Genomic DNA, 27,140 nt, shown 5'->3' with positions numbered 1-27,140 from the left:
CCAGAAGGATTCAGCTCTGGAGACACCTTTTCTCAACCCTGACCCTTTTTTTTTCTTCAATTCTTCTACAATACCAATAGCCAGTTGCTAGTATTGATCCCAGCCATTGGTGAAGATCAGCCTGTCCGTCTGTTGCTCCAGGCTGACATCCCCACCAGTTCACACTAGCAGGCTTGCTGTAATGGCAAGTAGTGGGCACTGACATTTTATGCTCTCAGGATCTTTGATTTCTTTCTGGCATGGCTTGTAGAACCCTGTATCTCCTCCAATTTTGACAGCCTCAGGACCTTTGTGGTACTACTCACTCAGGCCCATTTTTAAGGTCAGTCAAAGTACTAGGTTCTCTCAAGTGACCATCTAGCTGATGGTCTCTCTTCCCCATCCCCTCCTCCCCAGCAGTGAGGTCTTTCAGAATGCTGTTGTTACAGTCTAAGATAGAAACATCTTTGATATGTTTTTACCAGTAATTGTCAGGAGACTGTTCTCTAATGTGCGTATCTGTGTTGATAAGATTACACATTTTATCAAGAGAAAACTTCAACCCTGAATAGTTAAACAGAAGCACATGTAGTGTGCAGGTTATAGACCACATGTCACTTAGCAGAGAGGAACACTGGGGTTGGTGTGGACAATTAAGAATTCTTGGGGGATTCTATGATTCGGTGTCCAAAGTCTGCCAACTAGTACTTAGACATCTCCATTTCCTACTTTTTACTCTTAGATTCCCTTAAGTTTATTGGAAAATACATTTTTCTGGAATACCTTGAAAATTCTCAATCTGTTTCTGAAGAGATTTTGGGGAGGTTAAAATAATTTAATATGTTAAAGTGCACAGTAAAAATGAAATAACATTGGATGTTATTTTCAACTCTTGAGTTTTCTTGTGTTAGTTTAAGTAAAATTTTGTTATTGTAAATTTGTTAAGAAACCCTAATTAAAGCCTCCTTCAATGTATGAAACTCAAATCAAGTTATTAGGTTAGGTGCTAAAAAAGTGTTACAGCTAATGGCTGAGACAGTAGAACTAGATGACATTATATCTACTTGTAATCAGTGAGGAAAAATAATGTGGCAAAACACCATGGTACTCTTAAATCATAGAAAGTACCAAATGAGGAGGAGGTACGCTCTCAAGAACCTGCAAAACAAATATGTTAATCACCAAAAACTAGATTCCCACTGCATTTCCAGGGTTTCAGAGACTGGCAGCCATGTCCTCCAGCATCTGCTGTATGAGTTTCCCAACATCTCATCTAATAAAAAAAATAATTCGCCAGTGGAAGAAAACATGGTCTAATAATATATATCAGATATATATTCTACATTCATAATGATACATGGCAATTCATCTAATATTCAATTCTGAAAACATTCTCTTTTGTGGCAAATATCACAGGCAAGGCCTTCATTTATTCTTTCTAGAAATTTTGGTTTTTCAGTGTACTTTCCCAAACTTAGTGTTATAAAATTCCCAGTGTTTTTGTGGGTACATGCAAGTAATTAAGATTTTCAGCACAATGGCCTTCAAAAGTCATCACAGCCATTTCTAAGCTGCCCAAAGATAAAGGGACTAGTTTCCATTTCTGACTGAACAACCAGTGCGTGCCTTTAGCCCTAGAGAGTATATATCTTTCGAAGTATAGCTCCTTGGCATGTCAAAAAAGAACAGTGGACTACCAAAGTTCAGAGTGATGCACTTGATGCTGAGAAAGAAAACAAACCAAAAAAACAAACAAAAGAACACAAACAAAAGAACACCCTGTTCCATTTTGTAGCTGGCCTGGTACTCACACCTAAGCCATGTTACTCTCTTATTAGACATAAACAATCTCACGGAATACCAACCTCAAAGTTACTCTGAGTCAATGCAAGGCCAGTTTGTACTTTGTTCTCAGCAAAGGCAAAATCAAGGTCACTGTGCAATCCACAAAATACCAAACACTTTGCTAAATGAATGGCTGTATTTCTTTATCTAGTCATAACATAGTCCCAGCTTTTTAACAGCATCCAATCTAGAACAAGTACCCACTATATTAGATCCTTCCCCAAATCATCTGACTAAAGCCCAAGTTCTGTAACAGGTTCTTTCTAACACCATTTTACTGAGATGCCCCAAAGCCCCTGACAGTGTGTTCACCCTCGGTGCAATGAGTAGCAGACACAACTTGTTTAACTACAGATGTATTCTTGGTGCTCACTGAATGAGGGACATTGACAATGCTGTGGGCATAGAGACGCATGCTTTAATGGATTTTTGCCTTTTAGAATGTGACTTTTAACAGTAAAATAGAAACCACAAAAACTATTTGTAGGGGTATTCAGAAAGAAGCAAAATGTAAGCATTTAAAACCTAATGTATGGAATTGACAAGGAGACACAGAAGGAAAGTAAAGAGAATAGGTTAGTGGATTAGTATTCCTGTGCTTAATGGAGGACAGATTACTACATATGACCCTGGAAGGGCAGATGGGGTGGAGTATCAGGTAGGGAGGACTCGGTCTTCAAGCTTGAAGGGCAAAGGGAACTTTAGCTGCTATCTCCCTTTTGCTAGCCGCTGTACAGATACAGTTTGATTTCAGCTTCACACCAGTCCTGCAAGGTGGATTTTACCACCATCACCACCACTTCCTGACATGAAAGATGGAGAAATCAGGATGTGGAGAGAGATTTTAAAATAAATCCAACTACGTAGAGTGAAGCAACAGGTACTATCAGGATCTGAGAGACTACAAATTTCGTGGGCAAGACACTACACCCCTGTCCTCTAAATACTGCGAAGTATTTGCACACCAGTGGAAAGAAACCTTTTTAAATGGAGAGCTAAGCCAAGGGAAAAAATAATTGGAGACTACATGTTTTTAATATTGTATTTTAAAATTAGGAAATGCAATAACACATCTGTGGTTAAATGTTGTTTATTATTTTCTCATTATTAAAGAGTCTCTCTGTTTTTTGAAAAAAAAAATTTGGTTAAAACTTTAAAAATTGTGTAACCAGCAAATGTTACAGTCTCTGAATATAATACTGCTATAGTGAGCAAATTTTGTTCTTGTATAAAATAACTTTGAATCTGGTTCTTTTACTATATTTTAAACCAGCCTCATAAACTACTTACTTAAATAATATTTCTTACTCTACTTCTTAATATGCTATTAAGGGACATTCTACAAAATAAGTGATGAGTACTCCTCAAAACTGCCAAGGTCATTAAAAACAAGCAAAGTATGAGAAATTGTCATAGCCAAGAGTTTCTTAACAAGATGTGACAACTTAATATAACATGGTAAATTTGGTATCCTAGATGGAATCCTGGAACAGAAAAGGAATTAGGTGAAAAATAAGGGAATTTGAATAAATTATGCCCTCTAGCTAATAATAATGTATCAATATTTGTTCATTAATACTAATGTAAGACATTTACAGTGTACATTGGTACGTTAATACTAGTGTAAGACATTAATAACTGGGTGTGGGGTACATGGGAATTTTGTACCATCTTCACAATTTTTCTATAAAATCAAAACTGCTTTAATTTGTTTAATTGAAGGAGATTCACCAGGGTTAAGAAAAAAATTATTTTCTATCATGAAGTATTTTATTTTCTGCAAAATGATTTTGTTTTATTTAGGAGTGGTATGCTGCTTAAGATGGAAAAATACATGATGATGGTGCATAGTGCCTCCATCCCAAGCTTGCTAACATTAACCCTTTTGTGGCATTATCTAGCTTTCCATGTGTTCTTTTTTAAGTTTTATTTTATTTTATTTTAAGTTCCGGGGTACGTGTGCAGGATGTGCAGGTTTGTTACATAGGTAATCGTGTGCCATGGTGGTTTGCTGCACCTATCAATCCATCAACTAGGTATTAAGCCCGGCATGCATTAGCTATTTTTCCTAATGCTCTCCCCACTGCCCTCACCCAATAGGCCCCAGTGTGTGTTGTTCCCCTCCCTGTGCTCCCTGTGTCCATATCATGAAATATTTTAAAGCCACAGAAAAAAAAAAGAGAAAAATTTAATGAACACCAAGTTACCTCCTTCCAACTTTATCATATCTTAAACATTATGCCATACTTGCTGAAACTTTTTTTGTTTTAAGAAATTAAAACATGCAGATACAGTTCAGGGGCCCTCTGAGCCCCTCCCCGGTCTTATTCCACTTCTTTTCCTCAGAGGTAACCACTACCATTAATTCAGTGCTTATCAGTTTCAGGCAAGTCTTTATATTTCTACTGCGTATCTATATATCTATGAACATTACAAATAGTGATTTGCAGGTAACACATTTTACATAAATGACATCATACAGTATCATTCTGAAACTTTCTGTCTTGTTTGTTTAAACTTACATTTGTTGAGATTTATCCATGCCAATTCACTGATTTTAATGGCTAGATGATATTCCACTGTGTGTCTATTTATAAATTATTGAATCAATCTCTTGTTCATTTATATTTTCTCCTAGCTTTTTGTTTCCAAAGAAGTACCGCAATAAACAAGCTTACACATATCTCTGCATGCATTTTCTGAGTTTCAATCTCGGCTGTATCACTAACTTGTGCTCTTGAGCTTGTGACTTTGTCCTTCATACTTTAGTGCCGTTATCTGGAAAATGGGGATAGTCATAATACCCATCTCAGGAGGCTGTTGGGAGGTTTTATGGCATAGCATGTATAAAGCATTTAGAACAGTGCCTGCCACGTATTAAATGCCATTTCATTGTTAACTATTTTTAAAATTGTTGAGGAAAATACCAGAGAAGGATATTCTGGGATCTGGGGTATTAACATGTTTAGCCTTGCTAGATATTTTCAAATTGCTATCCAAAGTCATTCAGTCAATTTATATTCTCATTAGCTGTGCATGAAAGGACTCTTTCCTCCACATCTTAACAACACTTTGTACTACTGGATATTTCATCTTTGCCAATATTTCAATGAATAGTTTTAGTATTCACTGCTGATCATTACCCCAAATTTATTCGTTAGAGTTGCAAAATAATGATTTTTTTTTAATTTTACAGGTTTTCAAAACTCGGGAATGGATAATGATTTTTATTGAATACTTTTTGCATTTATGAAAATTATTAATTATTTTTTACCTTAAATAATCATTGCATTCCTGGGATCAACATTGCTTCATTTTTCTTCATAAACTGCTGAATTATATTTAACATATTTTATTTATCATTTTAAAATCTGTTTTCAGAAGTAATTATAAGCCTATTTTTATCCTTCTTTGTTTTGATGTCAAAATTATACTTGCTTTATAAAATGATTTGGGTAGCTTTTCTTATTTTTCTTTTCACCAAAACCATTTATATAAGATTAGAATTATCTACTGTTTAAAGTTTTGGTAAAATTTGCCTGTAACATTATCTAGCCCTGTTGTTTTTTGAGGTGGGAGACTTTTGAATATTGAATCAATATTTTAATAGCCATTAATTTTTAAGTTTTCTATTCCTTTATAAACAAATTTTGATAACTCATATTTTTCTAGAAAATTAATCTTAACCAGGTGTTCAAATTTACTACCATGAAATTACTTACTATTTGCTTATGATTTAAAACTTTATTTATTTTACCTTTCCCATTTTCAATTAGTATTTGTGATTTATATCTCTTTTCTTCGACAGTCTTATTGACTTGCATGTTTTTAGCTTTCAAAAAACAACTTTTGAATTGATATATCCTTTCTACTGTTTTTCATTTTATTTTGTTTTCTATCTTATAAATCTTGCATTTTTATAGATTCTTGATTAGAACATAATTCATTTATTAATCTCTTAAAAAGCAAAATGTATTTATCTTTATAAATAAATCTTGAAGTATCTTTTTAGCTGTAGCCCACAAGATTTTGTATATTTATCACCATGTTTTAAATATTTTCTATTTCTGTCATGATTTCATCCTTAACCCATAGTTATCTGCATATGTATTTTAAAGTTTGTAACACACACAATTTTACTGAGTATATGTGTGTGTGTTTTACTAGTGTTTAATTTTTTAGTTTTTATTTAATTGCATTGTCAGAATATACACTTTTAAGAATAACAACAATATAGAGAAATACATAGTTTTTTATTTGTAGAAGTTTTTGATGGCTTATTAATGGGTAAGTTTTATAAAAATGCCAAATGTAATTGAAAAATGTCTTGGTTGCAGGTTCTATAATAATGAAATTTGTCATGAAAATCTATCGACATTGTGTTACAATTACAATTAAATATATATTTGATCAAATGAAATTGCCAACATTTAATCTTTTTTTACTTGGAAAGTTCAACTAATATATGAATAATGTTCAACCAAATTTTAAGAAAAACAAATTTTATGTAGTAAATTACATAAAATTACTTATTTTTTATTTTAAAAGCTTTTATGTTTTCTAATTTTTTGTCTGTTTATCAGTTTCTAATAAAGGTGTGTTTAAATTTTTCATTACAGTTGCAGGCTGTGTTGTGTTGGGTTGCTGGGTATATACAATCCAATAATTGATTTGTCTTCTAGCTGGATTGTACTTTTAATTATTTTATGTCCTTTATTATATCCATTATTGTTTTGAACATGGATTCTATTTTTCTGACATTAACATAACAGCTTTGAGACATCAGTATTTGCATGACATATCCTTTTCATCATTTAATTTTTGACCATTTTTATGATTTCATAAATTATTTCTTTTATAATAAGTATATGTCTGGATTGGCTGGGTGTGGTGGCTCACGCCTGTAATCTCAGCACTTTGGGAGGCTGAGGCAGATGGATCATCTGAGGCCAGGAGTTTGAGACCAGCTTGGCCAATATGGTGAAACTCCATCTCTACTAAAAATACAAAAATGATTCAGACGTGGTGGCTCATACCTGTAATCCCAGCTACTCAGGAGGCTGAGGCAGGAGAATCACATGAACCCAGGAGGTGGAGGTTGCAGTGAGCCGAGATTGAGCCACTGTACTCCAGCCTGGGCAACAGAGCAAGACTCAGTCTCAGAAAAAAAAAAAAAAAAAAAAAAGTGTATGTCTCGACTTTAAAAAATTCAATAAACTGACCTGTGTTTTTTTAAAAAACAACCTTTTGAGGGTATAATTTACATATCACAGAATTCACCTATGTAAAGTATTCAATGGTTTTCAGTATATTAACAGAGTTGTGCGACCATCACCATAATCTAACTTTAGAACATTTTCTTCATCCCCAAAAGAAACCTTATATCTGTTACCAGTCACTCCTCATTCCCCTCCCACCCCTACCCCTACCCCAGCATTAGGCAACCACTTATTTATTTTCTGTCTCTACAGATTTACCTATCTTGGACATTTCATGTAAATGGAATCATACAGTACGTGGTCTTTTGAGACTGTCTTCTTTCACGTAGCATGATTTTGAGGTTCATCTGTGTAGTATGTATCAGTACTTCAATCTACATACATTTACTGTAATTACTGAACCATTTGGACTATTTTCAATAATCTTCATTTATATTTTCTGTTTGTTATGCTTTTTTTAGTTTCTTTAGTTTCTTTTTTAACTTTTGTTGGATTGATGAAGCTTTCTACATACTTAGTTTTTAATCCTTTGCTTATTTAGAAACTATAGATTTTACTGGTACTTTTTCATTGCTTTTTCTTAAAATTTTCCGATACAGGTTGAACTTTGTTCAGATATTAGTTGAACTTTGTAATTAAAAAATGGTTAAATATTGTCAATTTCATTTGGTTTAATCAAATATATATTTAATTATAATTGTATAAATATATATTTAATTATAATTGTAAAACAATGTCCTCAGATTGTCATAACAATGAACCTAACATAATTTACCTGCATATCGAACACCTTATCTTGTGTTCAAGTTACACTCATATCTACATACTGTATAGAGTTTTAATTATGCTCTTTTGAAATATAAAAGGTTATACTTGGTATCAATATTTGATTGGCCGTCCTGACATATTTTGTTAACTCTTGTGCTCACCCTTGTTTCTCTCTTTCGTGGCTCCCTTCTGGATACTCCTTCTGGCTAAGGCACATCCTCTAGTTGTTGTTTTATGCAGGTCTGTAAGTGTAAACCCTCTTGAGTTTGAATGTCTGTAAAGATGCTGAATGATTTTTTGGCTCAGTATAAAATTCTAGGTTAAAGATTACTTTTTTTTCTCATCACTTTGAAGACATTACTCCACTGTTTTCTAGCCTCTATTGCTGATGACAAAACTTCTGTCAGTCTGTTCTTTATATTTGAATATGCATTTTCCCCTTTCACAGTGTTTAGGATGGATTTTGTTTATTCTTGATGCTTTACTACAGTTTGATTCTTGAACAACACGGGTTTCAACTGTGGAGGTCCACTTATATGGGGATTGTTTTCAACCAATCTCAGATAAAAATATAGTATTCTCAGGATGCAAAACCAGTGGATATGTAGAGCCAACTTTTCCTATGCACAAGTTCTGCAAGCCGACTGTGGGACTTGTGTATACCTGGATTTTGGTATATGCAGATTTTGGTATACATGGGAGTGCTAGAACCAATCTCCTGCATATACTGAGGGACATTTCTATATAACGTATCTAAGTTTTGACTGATATCTATTCCAATCAATTCTTGGAGTCTACTGTTAATTTGAAGAATCAGGTAATTGCTTCTGGAAAATTCTTAGCAATTATCTCTTTAATTATTACTCTTCTGTCATTCTCCACTCTCTGCTTCTGGGATTCCAATTAGATGAATTTAGAAGCTTTTCATAACTCCCCCTTCCTCTCTTTTATTTGTACGTGTGTGTATATATGTATGTAATACATATCACTGTCTCCTCCTACAACCTCCATGGGTCTGCATTTCATCATAAGGAATAGACGCTTCAGTGGTGGCCAGCAGTTTCCTCAGGGTCTTCTCAGCAGTGCATGGGGCCCACATTAGCTCCTGTGGCTCCAAGCAAAGAGATGGTCTGTAGCCCCCTGTTTGATTTGGGGCACTTACAGTCCTCTCGCCAGCTAAACTCTCACACTCGTCAGCATCCAGACGCTGAGGGGAAAATACCAGCTGCTTCTGTGCTCTGCTTACTCTTCGGTGCTTCTCTGCCATTTCTGGTTCCCGAAGATGTTTATTTTTATTTATTTGAGTCTGACTGTATCTCTTTTTAAAAACATGTTATCCATCATTGCTATATACTTGAAGCAGAGAAAGTTAGTGAAGCATAAACTTCATGCTGAATCTAGTGTCTATATCCTGGAATTCTCAGCCTGTACCCTCTACAAACTAATTTTTCCACTGTGAATAAGACTAATCATGACTCTGTCGACATTTACATTTTATTTAGAAAATGTCTTCCTTCTGTTCCTTTGATCCAAGCTTGACTCACCTTACCTTGAGGTTGCATTTACAAAGGAACACTGAAGGTTACCCAACAGTATGTGGGTGTCATTCATCAACTACAGTGACTCAAGAATATCACCAGTTGGTTTGCCTTTCTCATGGTTTTCATGTTTTCTCATTAAAAATAAATAAAGCACAGATAGGCAGAAAGAATAACCATCCATCCAACAACTAGAGGAAAATTTATCAATGGTTTTGGTTTATCTTTCCTATAATTAAGATATAAAAAAACAACCATCCATGTAACAACTAGAGAAAACCTTTATCAATGACTGTGGCTTATCTTTCCTGATAATTAGGCTCTTTCAGGGAGTTATTAACCAATTTAAAAACTTTTGTCTGAGATTGATTCGTAAAGATTATTTCTTGAACCAAATTGTTCTTTCGTTTGGCTACTTTGGTTAAAGAAGAAAGAAGAGATAATAATGGCAATGATTCTTTTATTTTATTTTATAGGGTTGTTGGCTGTGGGTTGCAATTACCATGTCTGACTCAGTAATTCTTCAAAGTATAAAGAAATTTGGAGAGGAGAATGATGGTTTTGAGTCAGATAAATCACGTAAGTGGCTTTTTTCTCTCTCTGCGTCTTGTACAAGGAGAGGTGAGAACAAAAGTAGGACAAGCTGGTGAAGTTTCAAGGAGCAGAAAAAAATCAGCAGCAGTAGGTAGAACTATCATTGGGTGTGATTCTTATACACAACTGTGTGGCTCTCCCTAGAATCCACGTAACGTAATATCTGAAAGTACTAGGTAAGAACACACCAAATGTGTGTAAATGAAAGCATCTCTCACCAACACCTTTCCTAGATAGAGTAGGGTTGTTCCAGTGGTAACTGTTATGACTACCTTTATTCCTGTATTGTTATTATTAATCATAATTTAGTGAGCGCTCCTCCTTAGGAAGAGCTGTGCCTAGACTCTGCAGACCAGAATGAGATCATGTGGAGGGGACCTGTAGCACTAGCACCTGGGATGTCCTGGGCTCAGATGGTTCTAAGCTATTGTTTTCTAACCCTATGATTTTACATTTTACAGATGACAAAACTGAGACTTGGATATGTTTTTGAAATTTGGCAAGGAACACATCAGTAAAATTAATGGAACCATAATTCTAATCCAGTTGTGTTTGATTCCCAGGCCCAAGATATTGCCATCTGTCAATATTATCATGCTTCTTTACTTTAATAAGAGTAAAGAGGCATGATAGTGTTGGATGACAAAGCTCCCTCGTGGCTTCCTTATACCCCTGGCTATAATCACCAACTTTCACCTCCTGCCCTGCATCTATTCTGACCTACACTGGGGAAAACAGTATGTGGTCTCAATCCTATGGCTTCTACTAGTGTAGAAGTGTTAATGACATCTTGTTATTAACATCTGATTGTTAATTTATGGTCTATATTTTAAACAGATAAATTCTGATGCTTTTAAAGAACCAGACAATAAATAAATATCAATTTTATTTTGTAGTTCAAAAAGTCAGATCTTCTTCAGCTAATTTAGAAATGTTGCTGTCCATTTGATATTCAGATGATGCAAATATTTCATGTCCTGAAGAAAAGTCCATAAATGAGTAAAGGTAGCAGCACTTCTGGACCCTAAACCAGTGTCTTCGTGTGTGTGTGTGTGTGTGTGTGTGTGTGTGTGTGTAGAAAGATAGAGACAGAGAGACAATATGAGCAGGAAGAAAGAAAAGGCAAATAGTCATTTGGTAATATTCCATGAATAAAGGTAATTTATAGGAATATTTTTCCAGAGCAAATTTCTTAATGACTGTGTTGCATTTTGTCATTATTATTAACTGCTTTTTTGCATTTTTTTTTCTGACAGATAATAATGATAAGAAATCAAGGTAAGTGACTGATTTCAACAATGCAGCATCTTTTCTAGAATAACTCCATAATATTCATATCAAAGGCACAAAGCAGAGAATATTTTCATGCACATTGCACTTCATATAAAATAATATATACAATCCATTCTTTTTCTCTTTAAAATATTACTATAATTTGATTTTAAAAACCTTTTGGAATATCCCTTCTAGGTTAGGTTCAGATGTTCCCTCTGTATTCAGGAATGGCACAGAACTCCTGACCTAACAGGGAAGAGGAAAAGTTGAACAACAAGTATAATTTCATGGGCATTGGAGAGGTCCCTAAACCCCAAATTCTTGCCACAGGCAAAGAGTAGAGACCTAAAGTGTCATTATTGCATATTTCTATTCAGCTAAAGATTTTGAATTCTCATATAGAACAAATATCAACTAATCACAGTCTGGTATGAAGGCGGGATTAGATGAGGTCTAATTTAGAAGACAGAAGTGAGGCATCAGGTAAGTTCCTGAAGTGGAGGTGGTGGAAAGGGAAGGGTTGAAGGTATTTTAGAAATTTTAAGTAATTCACAGCAGAGGGAGGAAGTGGGAGTGGTAAGATTAGCTTTGGGCTGGGAGTGGTCAGGTCAACCTGGGCCTCTGAGAGCCACACGTTTCTTATTGGGTGGGAAGTTTAAAAAAAGCATGTGGATGTAGATGAATGGCAAGGAGAGGATGAGTAGGAAGTTGAATGAGTTGTTTTGTTTTTAGAGGAGGTGAGCATGGAATGAGAAGATCACAGCAAAAGTTTGCCAGAGCTGCTGAGAGGAATGGGAGCGATCTGTAGAGAAATGAAGTGTGCATTGCATGTTGAGCTGGAGAGCACACATTCACTCCACTAATTCATTCATTTTGCAAATATTAACTGAGTGTCTATTTGGTATCAGACACTATCGTAGGTGCTGAGGGTACAGAAAAGAACAAAATAGGCAAAAGTGTCTGCCCTTGAGGAGTTTACATTTTAGTGAGGGACATATAATAAACACTGTAAATAAATCAAATGTATAGCATGGTAGCTAGTGATAATCTATCACTTTCTTTCTGAGAAAGAAAAATAAACATAGAAATGGAGCTATGAAATGGTGTGCGGGGGGTGGGGTTGAAATTTTAAAGACTTTGGCCAGGGAAGACTCTGTTGAGTAGATGCTTTTGAAGGAAGGTCTAGTGGAGGTGATGGAGCTGTCCCTGTTGTTACCTAAAGAAAATGCATCTAGGGAGAGGGAGTAGCAGGTGCCTGCACCCAGAGGTGGGAACAGTTGGGCATGGACAAAGGTCAGGAAGAGGCCAGGCGAGTGGGGTGTTGAGAACTAGAATACAGTTGGAGGAGGTGAGGTCAGAGAGCCAAGGGCCAGACCGTGGGGAGTCTCAGAAAAAATTTAGGATTCTTTTCTGGGCCAGAAGGGAAGCTTAGGGCAGCTGAGTACTAGACTCTGCTTGTGCTGGTATCCATTCACAAGGTGGTGAGGTTGTGTCCAGCAGGCCCAGCAGCCTGGCTTAAGGAGAAGAGGGCAAACAGCTGGATGGATGCAGGATGAAGTTTACAAGGATGATGTAGAGAAAATAATTGAGGATGATGGTGAGAGTGTGGTTCAAACACCTGGCAGAGGGACCCTGGCTGCATGGGGAAGGAAGCAAAATCTTAATGGGGTTTAGCAATGGAAGGAAATGAAGGATTTAAGGGACTGCATGGCTCAAGTGAGTTTGACAAATAGGTGTGGAAGGAGGAAGGAAGTGAGAAAATGAGATACATGGGCAGTCACAGAGTGCCAAGGAGTTAAACATGTCAGACAGTAGTTCCTGGTGACAGCAAGGTCCAGGGTGTATTCATGGACTGCGTGACTCAGGTTAAGTCAAGATCCCCGAAGTTGAAGAGGTCAAATACAGGTTAAACGTGGCCTTACGGGAAATGAAATGAATGAGAAATATTAAGGAAATATGATTCTATGAAAAGTGTGGGCATGTTCTTGAATTTTTCATCATATCAACATTATTTAATGTAGTTGTAATATTTTTAAGCATGAGGAAGCTTTAAAATTAGCTAATCCAACCACTTCAACTTACCCATGAGGAAATGCAGTCACAAATAGATTGAGGGTCATGACTGAGGGCAAAGAGTTATTTGTTGGTATAACTGGGAGTATAGAGGACTTTTTACTTTCTCTCCATACCTCTCAGGTGTTCATCTCTGTGAATCGCTAGTGAACCTGAGATTGAGCTATACTGAAATCTCTAGAAGAGGTAAATCTAGAAGAATAAAGCTTGTGTTTAAGATATCAGGCTTGGCCAGAATTTTCCAGCCAGTGGGGATTTTCTTTCTTACTGAAGAATAACTCATAAAATCACCACCTAGGGAGAATTTCCCATTGTATTGGAAAGGATGGTCTTTAAATCCCTATGTTTTTCTCCTCAGGTTACAAGATGAGAAGAAAGGTGATGGTGTTAGAGTTGGCTTCTTTCAATTGGTAATAAAACTGTGTTGATTTATGGCAGTGGGTGTGCAGCTATAAATTGTTTACATCATGAAGGGAGTGTTAAATCTTTAGACATATTGGCAGGTTTTTAACTTCAGTGACCACTTTTTCAGTCATAGGCTTTGCCTGTGTGATAACATGCTGAATAATTATTAGAGATATATTGCTCATAAAACATACAAATCCTATCCAATAGATCAGGAAAATGTCTTGGAAAATTATCACTAAGCCCATGGTTATCATATTTGTAAGGAAAGTCATCACAACGATCACATATATATATTTATTCTTATGACAAATCTTTAGAAATTTCAAAGTATAGGTATTTACTCCAAATTTGCTCAGGATGGAGGCATTTCTAGGCACAAATTGGCACTCTTCATTGTCACTATCAGTTCTACAAAACAATTTATAGTATTGCTCAATGCCCCACGCAGTTTATCTACTTGGCAATGGCATCACTGACAGTGATTATTTTCCCCTAAGTTGTAGATGAGTAGCTGAAAACTAAAGTCAGCTCCTGAAACAAACAGAATGAATTCAGAGACCAGGAAATTTATAACATGATCTAACAATGTAAGAGTCTAATGTTTTAGATAATTGATGTACTGTGCTATTTATTTCAATATAATTAGTATGAACTCCGCCACTCAATTAAGGTGATTCCCATGAAATTTGGTGTTGGTACTATTCATGAGAATCTAGTAACTAAATTAAGTAGTCCTCCTACCTCTCCTGCTTTTCACCCATAGATGATCTCTGAACCCTTTGTTTTTCAAGTTTCGGTTTTCTTCATCAACTGACATTTGGCTGATGTTTGTGGGAAGTTTGTGTGCATTTCTCCATGGAATAGCCCAGCCAGGCGTGCTACTCATTTTTGGCACAATGACAGATGTTTTTATTGACTATGACGTTGAGTTACAAGAACTCCAGATTCCAGGAAAAGCATGTGTGAATAGCACCATTGTATGGACTAACAGTTCCCTCAACCAGAACATGACAAATGGAACACGTTGTGGGTAGGTTGTTGTTTTTTTTATTTTTTACTTTTTTGCTCATATCTTAAATTGTAATTCAAAATGTATAGAGGGGATTTTACTGGCTGAGCTGGAGTGGTATCTAACACAAAGAGAATAGAAACATGAGTTTACCCATATTTCTAGAAATTACTCTGCCTCAAGTTTCCTTCTATCTTACTATGTTTTAAAATCTTAATAGAAACAGGATTGAAAGTCACTCACCAAATACATCGCCAAAATGTTACCACTTTATTGAGTATAGGCTTGACCATGACACTACCAATACTTAACACCACTAGGGAGGTGACCCATGAATTTTACTTGAGTATCATCTCCAAGAGTTTTTTTGTTTCCCCCCCACCAACTCCCCTCTGCCCCTTAGCTTTGTGGCTGTGGCTGGTGATCCACTTGATCTTAACTCTTCCATCTGTAATGGGAATTTCATGAACATGCTGCATTACTTTGAGTAAGGTACACTAGTCTCAACCAGTAGCTGAGTTTGTTTTTCTCTTTCTTCTTTTTTTTTTTTTTTTAAGATGGAGTCTCCTTTTTTGCCCAGGCTGGAGTACAGTGGTGTGATCTTGGCTCACTGCAGCCTCCACCTCCTGGGTTCAAGTGATTCTCATGACTCAGCCTCCTGAGTAGCTGGGATTACAGACGCCCGCCACTACGTCCAGCTAAATTTTGTATTTTTAGTAGAGACGGGGTTTCACCATTTTGGCCAGGCTGGTCTCAATCTCCTCAGGTCATCTGCCTGCCTCAGCCTCCCAAAGTGCTGAGATTACAGGCGTGAGAAAACTAGTGCTGTGCTGTGATCAGAGGCAACCACGCAGAAGTAGCCAGAACTCACACAGACACAGTCACTATGCTACTGTTTTCTTTGTGATAAGCCTGACAGGCCACCTTGTAATCAGTGAGTCTGTCATGTACTCAGGGCTGACTCACTGTCATAGCAGGGACTTTGCAGCGTGCCTCATGCTGGCTCAAGTTCAGAACAAGCTTATTTGCACGTAGGAACCCACATACTCCTACTTTCAAGAATCAAGGGTGGGGCACATCTTGGCTAGAAAGACACTAGGAATGGCTCCCTCAGAGGAATTTATAGTTTTCACCTTCATTTTTGAAATTTTCTATAGGCTTGATTCCAGACTATGAATGAGTCCTTCTAAATCATTGACACTCTTCCATAATATTATCTCTCTTAGGGTCTTTCATTCATTTACTCATTCAACCAAAATTTTTTTAAACATCAACTATATACCAGGAACTCATGAAAGAATCAAGGACACAGTTGTCTTAAGAGCATGGTCCTGGCCAGGCATGGTGGCTCATGCCTGTAATCGTAACACTTTGGGAGGGTGAAATGGGAAGATTGTTTGAGCCCAGAAGTTCGAGACAAGCCTGGGCAACATAGTGAGACCCTGTCTCTACAAAAAAATTTTAAAAAAATAGCTTGGCTTTGTGGTATGCCCCTGTCATCCCAGCTACTTGAGAGGCTGAGATGGGAAGATCACTTGGGTCTGGGTGTTTGTGGCTGCAGTTGGCTGTGATCACTTGGGTGACAGAATGAGACCCCCATCTCAGAAAAACCGAAAGAGTCATGATCCTTATCTTTGTGAAGCTTAAGCCTAGTAAGCCATCATTCAGTCAATGATCATTTAAAAACATATGCAGTGACAGACTTGGAGGTACCTGATAGAAAACACAGGATAATAATACAATGTGAATTATTCTTTATAAACAACAAGTCCACTTATTCTATATAGGTTCCCTAATGTCTAAATATGTATGTTTCTTTTCTAAAATTGGAAGTTTCTTTTCATTTGACAAACTCAGAGCAATTTGTAAAAAAGAGAGATTGAGTTCAAGAAAAGTCTTTGAAATCCTTCATTTATGTTGGAGGACAAAAGTGAACTGCTTTTTACAGAGGGGTTTGACCACAAAACGTAAGATTAATCATTCTCCCCTTTGAGAAAAAAATGCATTCAGACCTATGTGTGATGTGAATTGGCCCAAGGCATGGATAACACTTATGAGGATAAGTTTTTGAGGAAAAAGTCCTCAAGTATATCTTATTATGCCTTAAAATTTGGAAATAAATGTGAGAGGGGCCAAAATTTGAGGCATATACATGATACTAGGTGCTTATGAATATTTGTCCAATGAATTAAAGAATGAATCTACTTTCAACATTTGCATCACGGCCATCTACTAAAAACGAATTCTCTGTGGCCACTCATTACTCACTGTCTTCATTGTTACTGGATCACATACCTGAAGGCGAGCAAAGAATACAAACTGAGGCTTTTAGAAGTCCACTGGCTTTGGCTGAATTCACATGATACCAAATGTGAATGGACATTTGTCCTTTTCTTTTTAAAAAAATTCATACAGATAGCTGAAATTGTATAGACTATACCTTTCTAGGCATTTCTTTACCAGGAACTCCTTGACGAGTTAAATACTTTCATCGTTGAGTTATTATGATCATTGACATGAATACTATTTGTTCTTTTCTGAATAACATGTTTGTTTAGCTGTTAAATGGTAAGATCACTGTGAAAATGGACTTGGGTGGGACAGAGGAGAAAAGAGAGGACATTTTTCTACCTGTAAGTAGTTTATATACCTCCAAAGTCACCCAAACCAGTTGCAAGTTTCTTTCATGGAAAAAGTATATCATTAAAGGTACAGTTTCTCCTTTTATTATAATACATGTATTAGCCTTAGAATATACAAGACAACCCAATAATTTTAGCAACAAAAGCATGTATGTGTAATGACAGGAGCTGGTTTTACTCTTTTATTATACTGGTTTCCACATGTCAATTGTAATCTAGTAGATGGAATTTTTAAGTTAAAGCCTTCCAGATGGCTGTCAGTGAATTACACTGATAAGGATTACAGAGTGTCAGGTCTCTTGATTAGCTTACCAGAATTTCTGGTCAGAACAGTCAAATAATAGATAAAAAAATGAAAGCAGATGAAGGAATAGGAAGTTAAAACACCACAATTGCAATTTCGTTTTATTTTCTTTTATCCAATTAAAGTGTAAACACTCAAATGGAAGCCACAAAGTCTCGTGTAACTTAATTGTAGGAGAGACATACCATAATTTCTGCCATATTCCATGGGTCACAGAAACCAACCCTGGTATAATTTGGAAGGAGTCTAAACAAGTGTGAATACTGAGAGATGAGAATTTTAGGGGCTTTTTGGAGGCTGATTACTACTGCGGGCATTGGGGAGCTCAAGTCTTCACTTCCTCTCTTACAGATAAATCAATGCAGAAATCTAGGCCTGTTTCTTCACTTGGATTTCAGTCTATATTCTTAGCAATATATATTCAGTTTGTATAAGCAAGCACTATTTTGAAGCTAGACAGTTTAGGCTATATACTTTTGTAATGGCTTTATTGAGATACAATTCACATACCATAAAATTCACCCACTTGAAGTGTACAATTAGATGTTTTTTAGTATATTTACAGAGTTGTGCATTCACTGCCACAGTCAATTTTAGAACATTTTCTTTTTTATTATTATTATACTTTAAGTTTTAGGGTACATGATCACAAGCGCAGGTTTGTTACATATATATACATGTGCCATGTTGGTGTGCTGCACCCATTAACTTGTCATTTAACATTAGTTATATCTACTGATGCTATCCCTCCTCTCTCCCCCCACCCCACAACAGGCCCCGGTATGTGATGTTCCCCTTCCTGTGTCCATGTGTTCTCATTGTTCAATTCCCACCTATGAGTGAGAACATGCGGTGTTTGGTTTTTTGTCCTTGCGATAGTTGGCTGAGAATGATGGTTTCCAGCTTCATCCATGTCCCTACAAAGGACATGAACTTATCATTTTTTATGGCCGCATAGTATTCCATGGTGTATATGTGCCACATTTTCTTAATCCAGTCTATCATTGTTGGATATTTGGGTTGGTTCCAAGTCTTTGCTATTGTGAATAGTGCCACAAGAAACATACGTGTTCATGTGTCTTTATAGCAGCATGATTTATAATCCTTTGGGTATATACCCAGTAATGGGATGGCTGGGTCAAATGGTATTTCTAGAATTTTATAACATTTTCATTCCTAGAAAAAGAAACCCCTTGCCCCTCGGCCATCACTTTCTAGTACCTCATCCTCCTCCCTATTCCTAGGCAACCACTAATCTGCATTCTGACTGTAGATTTGCCTATTCTGGACATGTCATATTAATAATATCATATAATATGTGATCCTTTGAGACTGACTTCTTTAACTTAAGCATATGTTTTTTGCAGTTCATCCACATGTATTTTTATTGCTAAATAATATTTCATTATATGGATATAATACATGATATATATCTGTTCATCAGTTGATGGACATTTGGATTGTTCCCACTTTTGAGCTATTACAAATAATTCTGCTATGAACATTTGTATACAGATTTTTGTGTGGACATGTTTTCATTTCTCTTGGGTACATGTCTAAGAGTGGAATTGCTGTATCACATGGTAACTCTATGTTTAACTATTCTAGGAACTGCCAGACTATTTTCCACAGTGGCTGCACCATTTACATTTCCGCTAACAGTGTATGAGGGTTCTAATTTCTCCACATCCTCACCAGCACTTGCTATTTAGTATCTATGATATCTCTCATAGGTAGAATAATGACCCCCAAAGATATCCAGGTACTTGTCCCTAGAACCTGTGAATGTTACCATGTATGGGAAAAGGGTCTATGCAGACGTGATTCAGTTAAGGATATCGAGATGGGGGAGACTATCCTGGATTATCCAGGCAGGCCCTAAATGCAGTCATGTGTGTACTTAAAAGAGACAGTTGCTAAGAAGAAGGCAGAGGGGGATTTGCCTGTAGTAAGAAGAGTAGAGGCGAGGTGACCACACAAAAAGGAATGGAATGACATTGCCACAGCCGAGGAGTGCCAGCAGCTATCAAGAGGTGGAAGAAGCAAGGAGAAATTTCTCTCTTAGAGCCTTAGGAGGGAACACAGCCCTGTCAGCACCTTGATTTCCACCCAGCAAAGCTGATTTTGGGCATGTGAGGGGATACATTTCTCTTGTTTTAATTGTGGTAATTGTTACAGCAGTCATAGGAAACCAATACAATAGCCATACTAGGGAGTGGGAAGTGGAATCTCATTGTGGTTTTGATTTGCATTTCTCTGAGGACTAGTGATGTTGGGCTTCTTTTCAGGTGCTTGTTGGCCATTTGCACATCTTCTTCGGAAAAATATCTATTCAGATCTTTTATTTGGAAATAAATAATATTACAAAATATGTATTCAGCCCTTTTTAAAACTGGGATATATGTCTACTGATTATTGAGTTGTAGGAATTCTTTATATATTCTAGATATAAGTTCCTTATCAGAGATAAAATTTGCAAGCAATTTCTCTCATTCTTTGGGCTGTCTTTCTAACTTCTTGATAATTATCTTTCTAGCACTGAAGTGTTTAATTTTGATGATGTCTAGTTTGTTCTTTTGTTGCTTCTGAATTGGTGTCATATCTAAGAAATCATTACCAAATCCAAGGTCTTGATAATTATCTTTGAACCACTAAAGTGTTTAATTTTGGTGATGCCTACTTTATTCTTTTGTTGCTTCTGAATTGATGTCATATCTAAGAAACCATTGCCAAATCCAAGGTCGTGAACATCACACTTGTTTTCTTTTAATGGCTCTGGCCATGTGAAGTGCCAGCTTCCCCTTCTTCTTTCACTATGAGTGTAAATTTCCAAAGGCCTTCCCAGAAACTTAGCAGATGCTCTAATCCTTCCTGTACAGCCTGCAGAATTGTGACCGAATTAAACCTCTTCTCTTTATAAGGTATTTACAAGAAATACCCAGTCTCACGTATTTCTTTATAGCAGTGTGAGAATGAACTAATACACTCATGGTTAGTCTGTGATCCACTTTGAGTAAATTTTTGTAGGGGTGAATTAGGGGTCCAAATTGATTCCTGTCTGCATGGATAGCCAGTTGTTCCAGCACCATTTGTGGAAAAACTATTTTTTCCCCATTGAATAATCTCAGAATCCTTATCAAAATCAATTTGCTGTAATTAAGAGGGTTTATTTGTGGACTCTCAATGCTATTCCATTGGCCTACACATCTATCTTTATGCCAATAACACACTGTTTTGATTACTGTAGCTTTATAGTAAGTTTTGAAATCAAGAAGTGTGAGTCTACTACTAGGGATTGTCTATTCTGGGTCTCTTGGATTTTCATATAAATTGTTTAACTTCTGCGAAGAAGTCAGCTAGAACGCTAGGAATTGCATTGAATCTGTAGGTCAATTTAAGGAATATTGCTGTCTTAACAATATTAAGTCTTCTGATTCATGATCCACTTATTTGAGTCTGCTTTAATTTATTTCAACAAGGTTTTATAGTTTTCAGAATATTTTGCAATTTTTTGTTAAATTGATTGCTAGGTATTTTATTATTTTTGATGTTATCATAAATGGAATTGTTTTCTTAATTTTATTTTCAGTTTGCCCATTGCTACTATAGCAAAATACAATTTTTTTTGTATATTGATCTTTTATCCTAAACCTAGCTGAACTACTTATGAGTTCAATAGTTTTTTAGTGGGCTCTTTAGGATTTTTTATACAAGACCATATCATCTGCAAATAGAAATAACTATATATTTTCCTTTCCAATCTAGCTGCCTTTTTATTTTATTTTATTTTATTTTATTTTATTTTATCTTATTGCCTAATTGTTTTGGCCCAAACCTCTGGTACAATGTTGAGTAGAAGTGGTGAGAGCACACATCCTTGTCTTATACCTATCTTAGGGGGAAAACATTTAGTCTTTCACCGTTAAGTATGACATTAGCTATGACTTTTTCATAAGTGTCCTTTATTATGTTGAGGAATTCTCTTCTAATCCTAGTTTGTAGAGTGTTCTAATCATTAAGTCATGAATTGAGTCATGTGCTTCATCTACATCTATTAAGATGATCATGCAGTTTTGCCCATTATAATATTGATATGGTATATTACATCAATGTATATTCATATGTTGAATTACCTTTGCACCCCTGGAATAAATCCCACCAGGTAATAATGAGTAATCATTTTACTATGCTGCAGGATTCAACTTGTTTGTATTTAGTGAAGATTTTTGTGTCTATATTAATAAGAGATATAATATATAAGAGTTTTCTTTTCTTATAATGTCTTTGTCTGCTTTTGGTTTCGGATAATTCTAGCCTGATAGTTTGGCAGTGTTCCCTTCCATTCTATTTTTTGAAGAGCTTGTGAAGAATTGGTATTAGTTCTTTAAATGTTTTGTAGAATTCTTCAGTGAAGTCATATCATCTTAGACTTTTTGTTGTTGAAAGTTTTTGATTGCTGATTCAATCTCTTCAGTTGTTATAGGTCCACTCAGATTTTCTATGTCTTTAAAAATATTTTTTAATTTGGCACATAAAAATTATATATATTTATGGTGTGCAGCATGATGTTTTGAAATATGTACACATTGTGGAATGGCTAAATTGAGCTAATTAACATATTTACTACCTCACACACATCTTTTTTTGTTGTAAGAACACTAAAAATCTACTCTTGGCTTCAGGCTTCCTGGGATGCCAAAAAACTGTGAGTCCGCTTGCTTTCTCAATGGGGAGGCTTGTGGTCTGGGGCAAATTTTCAGCCCTGGTCACTGGCTGCCTGGAAATAGATTCAGTGCTGTTGTCAGGGGCACGGTGGGCATGAGATTAGCCTCTAGTACTGCGGGCTGAGTGGGAGCAGGTTAAGGCCTGTGACTGCCAGCTTTCCCCCATTTCCCTAGTGACCTGTATGACTTAGCAGAGGCAGCCATAATCCTCCTGGGAACATAACTCCATTGGACTGGGAACCACACCCCCATCCCCCACAGCAGCTGCAGCAAGCCCCGCCCAAGGAGAGGCTGAGCTCAGAGGTGCCTATCCCTGCCCCTACCTGGTGGTCTTTCTCTACCTGCCCTGGTAGCCAAAGACAAAGGCCCAATTCTCTTGGGAACTCTGTGGCCCTGCCCACTGCTTGGGAAACCTGAATACATAACCAGGTGTCCTGAGGGCAACTTTGCATTCTCCCTATAGGACCGTAGCTGATGCACTCTTGAAAGTGCCACCTCCTAGCTAGAGGCCAACCAACACAAAACCAACGCACTAAACAAAAACACAACAGAGGACCCTCAGGGAGCCCACTTCACTCCCCTGCTGCCTCCACCAGGAGCAGGTACTGTTATCCACAGCTGCGAGAACTGAAGACAGATCACATCACAGGACTCTTTGCAGATTCTCACCAGTACCAGACCACAGCCTGGTAACTCTGCTGGGTGGCTAGACCCAGAAGAGCAAAAACTATCACTACAGTTTGGCTTACCGGAAGCCCCATTCATAGGGGAAGGGAAAGAACATCACACCAAGGGAGCACGCCATGAGACAAAAGAATCTGAACAGCAGCCTATGAATCCCAGATCTTCGCTCTGACATAGTCTACCCAAATAAGAAAGAACCAGAAAAGCAAGGTTCTTTAACACCCCAAAAAGATCATACCAGCTCACCAGCAATGGATCTAAACCAAGATGAAATCTCTGAATTGCCAGAAAAAAGACTTTAGAAGGTTGATTATTAAGCTAATCAAGGAGGCACCAGAGAAAGGTTAAGTCCAACTGAAGGAAATAAAAAACATGATACAGGATATGAAAGGAAAATTCTTCAGTTAAATAGATAGCATAAATAAAAAACAACCACAACTTCTGGAAATCAAGGACACACTTAGAGAAATGCATAATGTATTGGAAAGTCTCAGCAATAGAATCAAATAAACAGAAGAAAGAAACTTCAGAGTTTGAAGACACGGGTTTCAAATTAATCCATCAAAGACAAAGAAAAAAGAATTTAAAAAATGAACAAAGCTTCCAAGAAGTTTGGGACTATGTTAAATGACCAAACCTAAGAATAATTGGTGTTCTCGAGGAAGAAGAGAAATCTAAAAGTTTGGAAAATATATCTGAAGGAATAATTGATGAAAACTTCCCTGGCCTTGCTGAAGGAAGATCTCTTGTCTAGGAATGTAGACATCCAAATACGAGAAGCTCAAAGAACACCTGGGAAATTCATTGCAAAAAGATCATCGCCTAGGCACATAGTCATCAGATTATCTAAAGTCAGGATGAAGGAAAGAATCTTAAGAGCTGTGAGGCAAAAGCACCAGGTAACCTATAAAGGAAAACCTATCAGAATAACAACAGACTTCTCAGCAGAAACCCTACAAGCCAGAAGGGATTGGTTCTGTACATATATGTGTATATATATGTGTATATATGTGTATATATGTATATATGTACATATATGTATATATGCACATATATGTATATATGCACATATATGTATATATGCACATATATGTATATATGCACATATATGTATATATGCACATATATGTATATATGCACATATGCACACATATGTATATATGCACATATATGTATATATGCACATATGCACATATATGTGTATATGCACATATGTACGTATATGTATATATGTACATATATGTATATATGTACATATATGTATATATGTTATATGTACGTATATGTATATATGTATATATGTACGTATATGTATATATGTATATATGTACGTATATGTATATATGTATATATGTACGTATATATGTATATATGTATATATGTACGTATATATGTATATATGTATATATGTACGTATATGTATATATGTATATATGTGTGTGTATATATATATATACACACACACACACACACCATGGAATACTACTCAGCCATAAAAAGGAATGCAATAATGGCATTTGCAGCAACCTGGATGGAATTGGAGACTATTATTCTAAGTGAGGTAACTCAGGAATGGAAAACTAAACAGTGTATGTTCTCACTCATATGTAGGAGCTAAGCTATGAGGACACAAAGGCATGAGAATGATACATTGAACTTTGGGGATTTGGAGGAAAGGGTGGGTGGTGATGAATTTTTATTCTACACATTGGACTACACATTGGATGCAGTGTACACTGCTTGGATGATGGGTGCACCATTCTAAAATCTCAGAAATCACCATCAAAGAACTTATTCATGTAACCCAACACCACCCGTTCCCCAAAAACCTACTGAAATAAAAATTAATTTTTTTAAATAATAAAATGTACATTATAAAACAAAAAAATAAAAATCTACTCTTTCAGTAATTTTCAAGCATACAAAACATTGTTACTAACTATAGTCAGCCCAGTAAATTTCTTGAACTTATTCCTCCTAATCGAAATTTTGTATTTTTTAACCATCTCCCCAATCTCCCCCCTCTAGCCCTTAGTAACTACCATTTTACTCTCTGCTTCTATGAATTCAAATTTTTTAGATGTCACATTTAAGTGAGATTACACTGTATTTGTCTTTCTGTGCCTGGCTTATTTCACTTAACATGATATACTCGAGGTGCATCTGTGTTGTTGCAAAGGACAGGATTTTTTTAAAAGGCTGAATAATATTCCATTATCTATATGTACCACATTTTCTTTATCCATTCATTTGTTGAGGGACACATAGGTGGCTATTGTGAATAATGCTGCAGTGTGCATGGGAGTGTAGATATCTTTTTGATGTATTGGTTTCATTTTCCTTGGATATATACCCAGTATAGGATTGCTAGGTTATATAGCAGTTCTATTTCTAACTTTTTGGGAAACCTACATACATTTTTCCATAATGACTGTACTAATTTACATTCCCACCAACAGTGTACAACTGTTCCCTTTTTTCCACATTCTTGCCATCACTTGATATCATCCTTCTTTTTGATAATAACCAGACTTTGCTTCACGTGTTTTGGAGGCTCCTTTTTTAGATGCATATATCTCCATAAATGTTATCACTTCACGATGGATTGACCCTTTTATCTTTACAAAATGATTTTTATCTCTAGTAACAAGTTTTTAAAGTCTATTTTGTCTGATATTAGTATAGCCACTCCTGGGTTCTTAGGGTTGCTTTTTGAAATGATTTTGTTTGTCTATCTCTTTGTTTCAACCTGTTTGTATCTTTGGATCTAAAGTGTGTCTCCTGTAGACAGTACATAGTTGGATCTTGTTTTTTTTTAATGCAATCTGACAGTCTCTGTCTTTTGATTGTGTTGTTTAATCCATTATATATAAAACAAACATAACATCCTGAAAAGTGGGGGGAAAATGTCAACTGGCTAGAGCCCTCAGGAGCCAAGTACTAACATGTTGATAAGTTCCCTGGGTATCTTATGCCTGATATGTACTAGACTAAGTGTTGGAAAAGCTGGCAAACTGGAAACCCCAATGAGTGCAGACCAAAAAGATTCAACAAAATCCTGCTGTTCCTAGGTAGTGGGTCAGAAAAAGAAAGCCTAATAGAAAACTTTTAAGCAATAATTGCTCTACTCTAGCCAAACACCACAGAAGAAAATGGTGACCTCACTCTCACCCAGGCCAGCAAATGTTGATTTGGGAGCATAGACTCTTCCACACTTGCTAGGTGGTAATAAGCCCCTCTTGTGCCACCCTCTCACTCACCCCCGTGGCGTCAATGGAGAATATGTGGGAGGCCTGACTCATCCCCACTATAGTAAGGCATCTCTCCCCATACCTGCTGGGTTGGGGTGACAGAGTCAAAACATTACCACCACCCTCATGGAAGGGGAAATCAAGACATTTTCAGATGAAATACATCAAGAGAATTTGTTGCCAGCTGACTTACCCCGAAAGAATGGCTAAGTAAAGTTCTTTAAGTAGAAAGGAAATAATAAAAGAAGTTCTGGTCATCAGGAAGGGAGTGCGTAGTAACAAAACTATGAGTAAATGCAATAGACCTTCCTTCTCTTGAGCTTTCTAAATTATGTTTTAAGGTAGAAACTCTAACACTGTGATATGATCCTACTATGACACTGTCTGATGTGTGTTTAATTTGGAAATAGTTAAGACACTTATTAACGAAGGAGAGTAGAGGTATGTAATGGGAGGTAATCTTTATATATTTCACTTGAATTGGTAAAATGACAACACTAATAACTGTGAAAAGTGATGCATCTATAATGTAATTCCTAGAGCAACCACTAAAAGAGCTATACAAAGAGAGACACTTTAAAACACTATAGATAAATCAAAATTGAATTCTAAAAAAATGTTCAAGCAGCCCCATAGGAAGGCAAGAGAAAGCAAACACAGAAATAACAGAGAGAACAAATAGAAAACAAGAAATAAAATGACATATTTAAGCCCTAATATATGAAAATATAAGCAAGATTTTTTGTAGATATAGAAAAGATTACCCTAAAATGTTTATGAAAATGTAAAAAAACTGAAATAGCTAAAACAATTTTGAAAAAGAATAA

The 27,140-nt window shown here is 36.3% G+C and overlaps 1 protein-coding gene across 1 annotated transcript in view; it reads left to right on the top strand.

Moving 5' to 3' along the window:
* The window catches only part of ABCB11 (ATP binding cassette subfamily B member 11), a 183,684-nt gene that overhangs the window by 77,652 nt on the left and 78,892 nt on the right, over nt 1–27,140 (top strand). The window contains exons 3-6 of the mRNA XM_054549455.2: nt 9,826–9,928; nt 11,200–11,221; nt 13,650–13,701; nt 14,491–14,729. Of these exons, the coding sequence (XP_054405430.2) occupies nt 9,853–9,928; nt 11,200–11,221; nt 13,650–13,701; nt 14,491–14,729 (389 nt within the window). The 5' untranslated portion in view covers nt 9,826–9,852. The remainder of the gene's footprint in view (nt 1–9,825; nt 9,929–11,199; nt 11,222–13,649; nt 13,702–14,490; nt 14,730–27,140) is intronic.

This window comes from Pongo abelii, chromosome 11, assembly GCF_028885655.2.
Source record: "Pongo abelii isolate AG06213 chromosome 11, NHGRI_mPonAbe1-v2.0_pri, whole genome shotgun sequence".
Taxonomy (NCBI): Eukaryota; Metazoa; Chordata; class Mammalia; order Primates; family Hominidae; genus Pongo; species Pongo abelii.
This window is presented reverse-complemented; position numbering and strand designations above follow the sequence as displayed.